This window comes from Manis pentadactyla, chromosome 2 (genome assembly GCF_030020395.1).
Source record: "Manis pentadactyla isolate mManPen7 chromosome 2, mManPen7.hap1, whole genome shotgun sequence".
NCBI classification, from domain to species: Eukaryota; Metazoa; Chordata; class Mammalia; order Pholidota; family Manidae; genus Manis; species Manis pentadactyla.
This window is the reverse complement of record NC_080020.1, coordinates 152,610,000-152,623,976: the sequence shown is the minus strand read 5'-3', so window position 1 is coordinate 152,623,976 and position 13,977 is coordinate 152,610,000. Positions and strand designations below refer to the sequence as shown.

At 36.8% G+C, this 13,977-nt stretch overlaps 1 protein-coding gene across 7 annotated transcripts in view; it reads right to left on the bottom strand.

Moving 5' to 3' along the window:
* Positions 1-13,977, bottom strand: part of REV1 (REV1 DNA directed polymerase) — a 112,228-nt gene that overhangs the window by 28,180 nt on the left and 70,071 nt on the right. For 4 of the 7 annotated variants that reach the window (XM_036880056.2, XM_036880053.2, XM_057496945.1 and 1 more), the window contains 5 exons: positions 13,113-13,220; positions 11,603-11,719; positions 7,286-7,394; positions 3,562-3,690; positions 1,175-1,329 (listed from right to left, as the gene is read on the bottom strand). In XM_036880056.2, the coding sequence (XP_036735951.2) occupies positions 1,175-1,329; positions 3,562-3,690; positions 7,286-7,394; positions 11,603-11,719; positions 13,113-13,220 (618 nt within the window). Of the gene's footprint in view, positions 1-1,174; positions 1,330-3,561; positions 3,691-7,285; positions 7,395-9,038; positions 9,238-11,602; positions 11,720-13,112; positions 13,221-13,977 lie in introns of those variants that run through there. The other 3 variants (XM_036880057.2, XM_036880059.2, XM_036880060.2) reach the window with 3 other exon arrangements.

Here is a 13,977-nt window from a genome sequence, read left to right as displayed (position 1 = left end):
CTCACACGCAAAGCCAGGATTTCTCCTGCTCTGAATCACGGCAGAGCCAGATACCAGGAGACTAGAGGTCACCCTTACAGCCCTCAGGCCATGGGAATTATCCAAACTAGTCAATCCTACACTGCCTACTTGGCCCAGCCCTTCCTGCAGAAACTCCAATGAAGCTCTGGCCTAGGATTTCCCTTCACTCCTGCTTCTGCCTCCCAGCCAAAACCTGGTGCCTCCCCATGTGGCCCTGTGTGATGTGGTATATCCCCTACTTCTCTGGGTTAATATAAATAAAAATCTTGTTTCAAAAGTACTGGCCTGTGTTGTCACTCAGGTATCTCCATAAGTGGAAATCCCAAGGGTAGAGATCAGACAGGGAATTTCATAGGAAGAAAGGCTTTGAATGAGAAGAGAGGAGTCCTGCGTGACAGTGATGGCAAGCTAAAAGAAAAGTTTTCTCTGCCTCCCAAGCCGGTGGAATAGTGTGTGGCAGGGACAAGCTGGGTCCCCCTGTGAGAATGGCAAGATAGGAGGTGTCCGGGCAAGAGGTCCTGAAAGGAAGGGGGGTACCCAGGGAAGCTTAGGTGCAACAGAAACGGTTCCATCAGGCACAGCTGGAAGAGTCAAAGGCAGAGAGAGGATGGGAGGACCTGCACAGACAAAGTGCAGGGCTCACAGGCAGAACAGAAGTTGGGAAGGACAGGCAGAGGGCATGTGCCAGAGAGGATGCCTCTGTAATTGAGAGCATGAAGGCTGGACTGCTGAGCATTCCCAGAAGCCAAAATTCAGAGTAACTGAATTACAAGACTCCTACTTCAGCACACTTGACTCCCAATGCCCCCCACCACATTGCTTTAAATGATTTGTTTGTTTTAAAAGAAAAAAAAAAGCTTACAAGTACTGACTCTCCATTCTCCCCATTTTGAAGAACAGGTTAAGAAATATTTCAAGTTGCTTATTCCAAAGATATTACCGATAATTTACTTGGATTTCCAACACTTTTTATCTCATGTATTGCACAATTGTGAGCAATACTAAGAATTGTTTTAGAAGCGAGAGGACTATGCAGTAAGGTAATATAATAAAAACAAAATCTGAAAATCACTCCTAAAAATTAAGTGATACTCACTGATTGCAAAGCAATGCTTTGCGTAAATGAACAGTACAAGGCAAGCTAGGTACTAACCAATTCCAACAGAGGCAGCACATTTAGTCTGATCTTTGATTTCCATACGGACAGCATTTGCAAATTCATCAGGAGTAAGTCTTGTCTCTGCAAGGATTTCAGTAATGTCCACAAGTGCTTCATCACAACTGACAGCTTCGATGTTATGTGTATAGCTGCCAACACAAAGCAGAGGCAATGAGCCACAGCCACAACCTGCCATCTAGCGGACCAAGTGCTGCCGAATCCAGTCTTCCTATGGCATCTTTATTTCCCAATTCCTTACAAGACTTAACATGCTAAGAAAGATCAGCATTTTAATTAAACTGACCCAAGCGCCATTATTAGTCACCTAACACTGAACCAAAAGGCAACTAGTGCTTTCCCTTTTTCCATATTAGCTACCAAAAACATAGCAGAAATTATTCTAGTTTTTCTATACTGAGAGAATACCTTCGTAAACCTCTCACTAGCTGAGAAGTAGTTAACAGAATTAGAACTGTCAAAATTAAAAATTTTCAAACATGATTTACTGGAATTCTTAAGGAACAGAAAATTACAAAAATAAGTCAAATAAGATGACCTAAACAAAAACCCCACAAATAAACAGCATTCACATGGCGGGCCCGAGGCATCCGATGCTGACTAGAGGGACTCCAACGACATTCCTGCAGGCAGAAATCCTCGGGTTTTTTAGTCATGATCTGCCTGCATGAAGGACTTGTTTTAGTTGGCCAGAGAAGAGGAAAGGGAAGGGAAGAGTTGCCATGTGGCTCCAATGCTAATTAAATATGAGGCTCACGTATGGGAGACAACCAGAACAGCCTCAGGAGCAACAAATGGATGCTCCCTAATCCACCTGGGGGAGTGTACTGGGATGGCCAGGCCTCATCTCTTACCTATACCTTGCTGTAAATCAGATTAACTAGTATCTCTATTCACTTAAGAAATGAGTGCTTTGTTTACACTTTAAAGGGTGAGATGTGTAAGAGCAGGAAGGTACACCTGATAGGAGGGACTCTGCTTCAGAGTGAAGGCACCCTGAGGCAGGGAGAATTCCCAAAGGGTGGCAGGAGATTAACACTGCATTTCTGCTCCCCACCCCAAAGTAGCCAAATGTCACTGGAAATGTCTCCAAAGAGAAAACTCCCTCAGGATGAGTATGTGTCATGCTCTCCCTGAAATCCTCCCAATTCAAGGGTCTTGTTGCCCAGAACACCCAATACTGCTAATTGAACTCAATCACCTGTTTCTGGCCCCACCTGGATGCTAACTGATCTCAATTTTGAACAGGATCTAAAAGCATACTTGCCACTTTGTAAGCACAACATCCCCATATCTGGGGTCCTAAGGACAGTTGTGATTAACTGGCTTATCACTCAGCACTCCATCCTACACACAGATGCCAGGTAACTTCCTCAGCCCCTTTTTAATCTCTTCTGCTGAAGTAACAGCTGGATCTTACTTCTCTCTGTAGGACTAGAAGCATCAACAGCTGCTTGTACTTGATACTCAGTAAGTAGGTATTCAGAATATGCATAAGAAAGTAGAAGAAGAGGTAAAGACAGAGGCACAGTGTCTCTCTCAGAACCTCAATTAAGCCCAAGGGCTGACAACCCTTGGCCTGCTGTCCTGATGCCTGTCTTGGTAAAAAAAACAAAAACAAAAACAAAACAAAGACGTAAAACACAGCCCCACCCGTTCACTAATATATTGTCTGTGGCTGCTTTCACTTTACACAGCAGAGCTGAGTAGCTGGAAAGAAACCTTATCTGGCTCTTGGTAGAGAAAATACACTGACTCCTTCATTAGAGCATACATGGCCAGCAAAACTTATTTTAAATTTTGTGGTGTGAATATTAAATATACTTACATTATATTTTTTAAATGATCTCCTTTCCTTAAGGCAACTAATCAATCACATTGAAATTATTACTAACACTAACTTATAAAAACTTGGCATGCCTAAGGATATTAGAAGATAAAGGATTTTAAAGAGTCTCTACTGCTGACCCATCAGTTCTAGTTATAAACAAAACTCTAATTTAAATGTAATAGAATAACCAGGTTAAAAATTCCATCCTTCATCTGTCTGGTTCCATGGGAAGAAAACTAGAACAACTGACTTTCAGTCATATGGGCAGAATCAAATCACCATCACCATCAGGAAGCACCTTTATAACCTGAGCAGTGCAAAAATGTCCCTTCGCATGAGCTACTGATGTCTGGAGTCACCTAGATGAAGGAGAGAAGACAGTCACACTGGGACGCTGAGGAAAGGGCTCCTGAGAGAGAAAAGTCTAGCAAAAATGACACTGACAGCTCTAAGGAAAACTGGGCTGTCTTTAATGTTAGAGAAGAAAGGCAGAGTAACACGGACATGACAGTGACTATATAATATACGTTACCTTGCCAATGTCTCATACATTGTGTGTGCAACTTCCTTATATGCATGAAAATCATATGGGACAGCTTGAAGATTAGGACAAAGTTGTTTAGCATGCCCAAAAAACATTCCATTCTTAATGCCAAGTTGTCTAGAGAAAGAGTAAAACACAACAGAGGTCATGCTGGGAATTTTTAAGTGCCAAATCAAGTATCAAATATGTTGATAGTATCTCCCCATGTCATTAAATACACAGTTTTCATCTAACTCCATTCTCATTAGGGGTAAAAAATAGGCATTAAGAAAACTGACAGGCTTGCTTCCCCCAAAAACAAATTACACAATTCTCTGATTAGTGTAAAGGACATGTGTAGATGTGCCAAAATATGTTTGTAAAAGACCAGGTTTGACTCTCATCTGTATCTGATGATTCCCTTTAAAAGACTCAGACCTCTGGCCCCTCTGCCACAATGCCAGCATGCCATATGCTGGTGATATCACAACCACCACAGAGCAGGAATGTGCTGTCAAAAAGAGGTTTTCTTCCCCTAATACATGGCACACTTTGGCCAGGGTTCACCCCCAAAGACAAAGAAGAGAAACAAAAAAACTACACAAAATAGTGCTATGTGACAGACAAAATATACTCATCCTATTAACACCCAATTCCCAAATGACCAATTGCATGCTCCTGAGGTGGCTCCGCAGTGGCTGAGATGCCAACAGCATTGTAAATGGTAGGACATCACTCTGGGCAGGGGCCAGGGTTCCAGAACTTTGAGGGACCTAATTGAAAATGGTAAATTTTAAATCTTTTGTGTGCCTCAATGTTCCACATTACCTTTGATATTTGGAGCATTTAGCACAAAACTATAAATATGGAATTACACATAATTAATAATATCCCATTTTAACATTCTGCAATGAATCAACAAAAAATATTAAAGTAAAAACACAGCAAAATAATAGGCAATGCTTTACCAGATTACATACCCCTGTGTAAATACATCAGGAGGTCATTCTACAGTCATTCAATAAGTATTACTAAGTGTTCACTTGGTATGGAGGTGTGCCATTTTAAGAGACATCGACACAAAAGTCTTCAATTACTCATGATCTCTGGCACCCTCCTCATCTAAGACCAACCAATGAGAACCAAACAGGAAAAGAATCCTCCAAGTTATTCAGTGGTAAATGCAAAATCATATGCATTTCTTACATATACGAAACAATAATAAATTATCTAACTGCAAAGCCCTAGTAGATGAGAAATATCTAATAGGAAGGAGAAATGATAGGAAAGGAAGTAATGATTGATGAACAGCATAATAAAGCATGAAAAAAAATGAATGAAAAAATTCTTCATTCATTCGACTGAAATTTGTGTCTCAGGCATTTTGCAAGATGGAGAATAAAATCGTGAATAAAACAGTCCTCAGATGTTCATGAGGATGACCCTGTACTTGGTCAGCAAAAAGAAAGATGGATTATAGACAATGGACTTTGTTTAGTAAGGCAGGGAGGTATACATATATAACAGCTTAAACATCTATTTAGAAATACATAAATAGTTTAAAGCATATTCAGTAATGCTAGATATATAGGTTCAGCATGTAAAAGCTGAACTTGGAAATTAAAGGTAATTATTAATTTTTAAAGGAATGTGTTAGTTACCTAATTCCTGTAACTATCATACTCTTATATTTATAATAATTTTGTTTTCAAATTATTCAATCATACTGAAATTTTCAAGGGCATACTAATTATAAAAATCTAATACATCTATTTATGTATGCATGCACATATACATCCCAGAGAGAAATGTTTAGGATCCACCAGACACTGTAAGGAAGTTACAACCAATTAAAAGACCAAAACCCCACTGCTGTGGGTTTTGTGGGGCTTTTCTCCAACTTATACTCAAATTCATTTTCACCATTTTAAGCATCTCCTTCAAATAAACATTTACCATTTAAGTGTCATTTCAATGGCTTGCTACATAGTATTTGGTCCTCACAAACTGGCACCCTGGTTATTGTGTAATACACTTAGCTTGACAACTGCCATTTGTGATACAATGTAAATACACGATCCAAAACACCTAGAGCCTAGACACAGCTGTGGCTACGAGAGTCCAAACCAACTGTGAGCTGCTGAGGCTTCTGCCTCTGATTCAGCCTTGGCACTCACTCTCCATCCAGCATTCAGCTTGGGGACACTAATGAGAAGAGACCCCGCAGTGGCAGCATGGAAAGGGTGGAGCTTTCATTTCACCAAGTAGCAAAATTCAAAGACTAAGTATTTCTGGGCTTCATCACACCCTCCCATTGGAACACAATGGTCCAGCCATCAGAAGCACAAGTTACCATGTAGTAACTTAGAGGGAAGAAAAAGACTAGCCTATCCCAGTGACAGGCTAAAACAACATACAAACCAGCTCTAAACTGCCTGTGCTAATAAAAATGTAATATTCCAGAATACACTTATATTTGACTTAATTTTTTTTTATTTTTCATTAAAGTAAGTTTCAACTCCTTGGCTACATTACCAACTAACACTAAAGAAGATTAAAACATAATTCTGTTAATGATAAGGCAAAATTAGGCTGGGAGTAAAAATCTGACATGTCATAAAGGGATAATGATTTGAAATATTTTATAATCATGCATGTTTAAATATAATGTGTTTTTCTTAAATATCCTTTTTATAAAAATATTGGTAAGATTTCAATCTTTCTGGCTACATATTGAGTTGTTGTCAGATTAGACTTGCTTGAATAATCCCAACATTTAATCAAAACTGAAAAATGTTACATATATTTAAATCAGTATGTTGTATAGCTGAAATTAATGTTTCTTATACACAATAAAAAAGGATGAATGACAAAGCCATAAACATACTATCTAACCTCTCTCTCAAAAAAAAAAGAAGACTGAAAAATGTTATGATACAAGCCTGTTTTTATAATTATTAAAAACTTCAATACCTGCCCACAATGTATAAATACTTGCTGTGCTAATAAAGTACAGACTGCTTTTTTAAATTTATCAATTCATTTTTACTCCCTCTACTTTTACAACTATCATAATTGATTACTTTTAAATGATTGATCTTTTTTTAAGTGTAAGTAACAAATACATATATCTGTTCTTGTACTGAAACAGCAGGCTGTAATTAGGGTTTAAGATTACTGCAAGATAATGGTCTACATACAAAGTTGGTGCTAACAAGTTGACCCTATTCCTTAATTTTAAGTGAGATTATTAGGTATGCCAGTATGGAATTATTTACTTGTAATTTACTAGGCAACCAAGTTTTAACAGAATTTTTAAAAAACACTGAGTGTTAGGAAGTTTATAAGGAATTTTTCTTAGTTGTAAAAAGGAATTATTTAGAGCAAACATTAAGGCCTTCTCCACTCAAAAATAATCTAAGTCTTTAATTCCATACTTCAAAAGACATGGTTTAAAAATGACAACATCTGGCTTCTTTTGATTTCCACTGTAGGACCTACTGTTTTTATCAAAAAACTAAGGTACTTATGTAAATTTATTTACCATTTTTAAAGGAAAACAAAAAGGGACTGAAGGGATTAAGGCTAGAAACATTTATTTCACAACATACATGTCTGCAACATATTGAAACCATTGGCCTAACTAGTATGTCTGAATCCACTTCAAAAGATTGTATGAAAATAATTTAAGTAAATTAACTATTCTTAAGTATTACACTTAATTTCTACATACCTGGCTTCATAACTACAAGATGCAATCTCAGCCTTTGACAAAACAGAATCAATTCCATTTGTTTGTATAGAATCTGGATTCTCCCACATTGATGAATCCGGTATATCTGCTTTAAAAATAATAAAATTTAATGATTATATGTTATAAACTGATTTTTCTTAACTTTCACTCAAGAAACATATTTTCCATTCCTTTTATATACAAATGCTTCACAAATTCCAAATACAGTTTTCTCCTTTGATATTTACCTCCTAATTTAATAAAAGAAAATCTATAACTCTAAAATTGTTTACTTCCATTACATTCTTCACCATCAGGAAAAAAAACCCAATAAATTGACAAAGTGTTCTTTTCTAATAAGATTTTTTTTAATATATAAAAAGATAAATATAAAATGTCCCTTTAACAGTCTCTTGAGATGAAAAAGGATGAAAAGTGATCAGGTAGATGACCCCCTTCTGCAGCCCTACAAGGATTACATAGCTCTTAATGAAAAATATAAATTTCTCTGAATATTCTTTGCTGTTTCCTAAAAGACCTATCTGTAAAATGTAAAGCTAATTAATTAACATGTTCAACAAACATAACTTCCCCCAAGACATTTGATCAAACAATAATTTAGTAAGTCACATACATAAAGAAGTTTCATCACAAATTTAAGTTCTTTCTTTCAAACACCTATCAGGAAAAAGAGCTTCACAACATTACCTCCCTTCTTAAGAAAATTCTACTTTTGGTTTAATGATGCACATTCAATTAAAAACATTCAGGTGTGATCCAAATACCAATTGCTCTAGCCTAAATAGCACAGCTCACCCATCTCTCAGTAGCCAAATTCAATTTACAGCTTCACACAAAATACAGAGTGCAGAGTCAAAAGAGCCTAGTGACTGCTTGCTACTTTACCTTCTTTACCACCATTAGCATCACTAGTAACTGAGAAATAGATTAAAGTAGAACTTCACAGGCCTCTTGGAATAGCTACTATTAAGTTCCAGGGAGAATATGCCTTAAAAACATATAGTCCAAAAACACAATCTCAGCCACTGTTCTTTATGAACAAAAATGCATGTGGCCAAATGTCTGGTTTTAGGCTTTAGGGCTAAAACAACTCCTGATTTCACTGCAGTAACTATCAGCATCTTTACCCAAAAACGCAACCCACACAAGCATCTCAGGGTTTCAGCACCCATACATGCAAAGCATAAATGCAAATCAAACTCTGAGGATTGGCTTCTTCATGGGGTCAAATCCCACTCATATCAAAACTAAGAACAGTAGAGTATATATACTTTGAGTTATGACTTCTGATCTAACTAACAAGTTATACTCTGAAAAGTTGAAGACAGAATGCAGAGCAGACTACCCACTGTTTCTGAAGGGTCACAGAGGCCACATCTCAGTTTAGTAGTCCATTATTCTAAGCTGAAAATCTATAAGAGTTTCAAGATTGTCAGTATCACAGATCAACAGAGGCTACTTCTAAACCACCACCCCTCAAAAAAAAAAAGAAAAGAAAAAATAAAGAGTAGAAGCTTGAAAAGCCACAACCAGCTGCCTTTCAAAGGTGTAACCATGAGTTATGTGTTTAAAGTTGGGGAATTATGTGAGTTATATTTGAAGGGCTAGTTAAATAATCTAAGTCACTTGTCTTAAAAATTACAGGAAACCATGCTTAAGGTGGGAACGGTGTCTGGGTCCCTGCGCTCCCAATGCCCTGCCTGAGAGGCGGCTCTTCCCTGGGCCAGCTGACCTTTTCCATAGTGCAGCAGAGTGCGTGGGTCCCTCCACGAGCGAGTGAGTTGCTTCGAGGGAGAGCCAGGGAAATGCAGGGACACACTGTCCTCACTGGAGGGCAAAGTAGAGAACTGCTCAGCGAAACTTGACAAACTAGACGGGCACATGGAGAATGTGGAGGAACGGTTGGAGAAATCAGAGGCCAGGACCCAAGTCTGTGAAAAAGAAATCGCTGAGAATAAATCTATGGCTAATATGATTCTAAAAACTGTTGTTCTTTAGAATGAACACTGAGGTTGTTGAAGGGATAGGGGACATCCACATCCTGGAATCCAGGAAGTGATAAAAGGCCCCAACCATAAAATCTTGAATATTTGATGGACTGTCAATAATGAGACCATCAGTGACAAATGTCACTGCTTAGCCCTGCTCAGGAAGCAGCTTCCAGAGGAAGTTGTGGATAGAGAGCCCCTGCTTATGCTGATCTGATTAGACAGAGAGTCTCTAAGTACGACGAGTAAGAGCCCAAAGTCTCCATAAGGGGTAAAGATGCTGTTTGTTCTGACACTTTGCCTAGACAGACAAGCCAAAACATCAGCCAAAGGTTCTAATTCCGAAATTGATCCTCAATATTTTACAATTTGTTGTCATATCTAATAAGGACTCAGAGAAAGAAAGATTAGGGACAGTAACAAGAGAAGAACAAAGGCCCTGAAAAAAACAAGTTTTAAGTACAAGTTCAGTTGCAATCAAAACTTTGTAATAAAGGACAATTTATTCACTTTATACACAGCAAATATTTGGTAAGTTCCCAATGAGTCAAAGGCTTAAGACATAAAAGTGAAAGACAAGTTAAAGAAAGGATGTAAAAGATGCAGTATTGTATTCAGCTTTTCTAGTGACAGGAAAATCTATTTTTGGAAGCTTTCAATGGCAAGTGAAATTTCAGTATTTCATTTACTTTCAGGTTTAACACACACATGTAGAACAAAGGAGATGTGAATTATGAAAGGTCATTGCAATGTTAGAAAATCCAGTGGCTAAACTGATGAAGACAATTAGGTAACCAATGACAGTATTCTGTTAAAATAAAACTCATCATGGTTAGAGCTTTTGTGATGGAAGGAAAGAGTAAGACTAGCTCTCTGCTACTCCCAAGGAACGTGTACCTGCCAAGAACAAAGCTCTAGATATCGCCTGCTGACGTGAGATGCGTGGCAAACACAAGATCCCACCCACTGGAGAAACTTGGAGCCCCAAGCAACTGGGAGATGTCATCGAACGGTGTGCACTTGGTAAAATACCAATTCCTTCTCTCCATGTTTGGTTAGTTTTTACGGAGTGTCTAGTATGTGTCAAGTATTGTGCATTTCCTTAAGTTACTTATTTGCTAGAACTTACGATTTCCATCTTTTTAGTAACACCACACACAGAAAACAGAAAGAAAAACCAACCTACCATAAGGCCACACTACCAGTACTTAGGGGACTGCCCATGCTGTCAGACACTGCAGCTCCTCAGACTTAACAGACTCATCATCAGCTGCCATGGTCTACTCACGACACACACAACACTAGAACCTCAAACTCTCTTACAAGATTTAAAGACCAAGAAAAGCTTTGGGAAACCTGGAAAATACAGGTACAAGTGAAGCATAAAAACATATCTGCAATTATTTTCTTTTGTACTCATACCCTATAAAACAGATGATCACAACCAACAAAAAGACTGTAGACAAAAAGGTCCTCAGATATGTCCACTGGCTTTCCTTTTGCCTTAATTTCACTGAGATCATTTCTAAAATAAGCCCAAGGTGGCACGACTGAAAACTAGGTACCTGAAATCACTGGCATGCCTTCCACTCCACTAGCTCTCTAATTTCTGACTACTTTTCTGAAAAACTAATTTAAAAAATTTTTGTCTTTCTATAGTCATCCATCGGGAAAGTGATAAATGACAAAGAATTTTAACCTCTAAGGAAATATTTCTCAGGGAATTTACTCGGGGTGGGGGATGAGATACATGAAAATCTTAGTATTTGTACTGTGATCACTATAATTTATGACTTTTTAAATTAATAGCCAAAATATTTAAAAGCTGAAGAGGCAAGAAAATGTTTTTCTCATATGAAATAGATTCAACAAAATAAGGGAAGAGACTGCTGGTATTTATCTTCTTAAGCCTTACTGTTTCTTATTCCGCTGCCTCATAGACAAATCATCAGCATGAGCCCAGGGGCCAAACAACTAGTAGTTACCTCCTGAGTCTAGAGGTTTCCACAAATGACGTTCATGATTGTCATTCCCAATCTATATTCACACAAAGTGAATTAATCACACCTTATAACAAACATTCTTCAGTCTGACCCAGGAAAATATCATCCAATTCAACAGAGCATAACTATAAGCCAGTCATTTGCATTATTCAGATTTTACTTTAAGATGTCATTGACTCCCTTAAATCCCTTGAATGAAAAAGCTAATTACTTCAACTCTTTCATTTCTAGAACATCACCAAGAGCAAAATCCAGAAGTCTTCAAAAGGAGCTCAATGACTTCAAAGAGAGCTCATTATTTGTACCTGCTTTGCCTTTCAGGATTTTATTCTGGTAATACTGCCACTCCAGCTGAGGGTTGGCACCAGGACGTAAAGGTGCCCTTCCTGTTCCTCTGTTACTTGTGACAGCCACTGGTTTTCCTATGAAGAAATGAATAAAATTATGTTTAAATCTTGGTACAGGAATGTTAACAACACTGACACATAAAAGAAAAATTTTCAATTTTTGAACAATGATATTTTTTCATTGTTCAAATATTGTTTATTCAGCCATTAATGTATAAAGCAACTAATACCTTTAAGGATTATTAATGATGAAGTCTAAGTCATTAAAATTTCCCAGCACCCCCAAAAAAGCAAACTATTTAAGACAATTTTGATATATTTAAGTCAAATGAAATGCAATATTATGACTTAGCTTTCCATGTTTTTTGTTTGGTTTCCTACAGTAGAAAATAGGCAAGTCAGATCCTAGATTCAGATTGGTGGGGTGAGGAAGAGAAAGAAAAATGAACTATACCTAGATTTTTTTGTATTTCTCGTATCAATAAAATAGGATTAACATCTCAACTAATATTTTAATTTTACAACCAGAGTAACAAATTAAATATACATGCAGAAGAATCACAATCTGATCTACTACTCAGTTTTTGGTTTAGTTATAAAACCTTTCATGTATCCTCTCCTTGTGTGTGTGTTAAGTTACAAGATAACTACAACTTAAAGAAATGGCATGGATAATTCATATACATTTTAACTGAATGCATTTGTTGTGAGGACAATAAACACAAAACAATAAAACCCCAATATACCAAGAAGTAACTCACAGGCTAAGATTAATTCTTTAACATTCTAAACACTCCTTTCAGAGCTGAAGCAGCAACTACTCATGACAAAATTAAAGCCCTGGCATTAACCCAGCAGCTCCTGTGCCTTCCTAAGGAAACGGCTGACTCTAAGAAGAAAATGCTAATAGTTAAATTTTCCAGACACACAGAAATACTGAAAATATACGTTTTAAAAGACACTGAATAGCTCACGAGTATCTGAAATTCCAATGAAACAAAGACTGCATAGATGACAATATCTCTTGGCAATATTCAATAATACAAAATTATGCTAAAACCAAAAAGTTGGAATGTTCACAACCATCAGGGCAATTAATCAATTATTTATTCAAGAGAAAGCACAGTAACCCAAGTCACATATACTATCATAAAATTTCCACTTATCCACAAATAGTAAATCTAGATAAAAATACAGAAAATACCCAGTGCAGGTCCCTGCCTACGTTCATCTTGGACCACAGATCCTTCAGTGGCACAGGATGACTCCTCCCCAATGACATGTTCTCTACAGGGAGAGAAAACTTTTCTCATCTTGCTACATCTTTCTTGATAAATGCAGTCAAGAAAATCTGGAAGCAGGACCTGATTCTACCAAGGAAAATTAGAATAAATATTCCTTAAAGAATTATCTCTTAGACTATATAACAATATATCAATTTTCTTAAAACTTCAACAAGAATACAGACCTTTGAGATCTGGTCTATTTCGTATACCCACTGATACAAAGAAGCAATCCATATCAACATGCATTATACAGCTCTGATGTCTGGGTGAACTCAATACTGACATATTTCCTAGAAGGAAAAAGAGAATGTTCAAACCCCAAATTAATTTTTAATATTAAAAAAATCAGGTTTTGTTCATTTAAAAATAACATTTTCAAATGCTTACAAGTAGAATGAAGTCTTAAAATATATAGAATTTATTACAGATTATTTCTATCACCTCAAAGGAAATAAAATTTCAGTTTCTTTGGCATTAAAAGTAGTTTAGAGATAAATTTAGTTTCCAAACATAATGTAAAGCCAATTATTAAGAGGCCATGTTTTCCTAGACTATATTCTAATAATTGCTTCTAATTAAGTTTGTCTAAATTCTTCTCTTAAAATTATCTCTGTGTGAATATTTTATAGAACTGTATAAAGGTGTTTTCATTTATTTAGTTATATGGAGCTACCAATAACTTTATATGATCACTATTCCACACAGTCTACTAACATTCCTTGACAAAATAACAATAAAAAAATGCTAATTATTGAATGTTTGGTAGGTATTAAGCAGTTTGTAATAAATGAGCTGTTCACCTGTATTAATTTATTTAAATTGTTACCACACTATGAGATAGGTAATCTTATTTTCCCCATTATACAGATTCATATTTTGCCTAAGTCATAGAGCCAGTAAAAGGCTGACCTAGTATTCAATCCCACGCAGTCTGACTTCAGAGCCCTCAAGCCATCACACTGTTGCTTTAAATAGACACACTTAAAAAAGTCTATAATAAAAAAAAACTGTGTATATGTATTTATGTGTGTGTGTGTGTACACACAC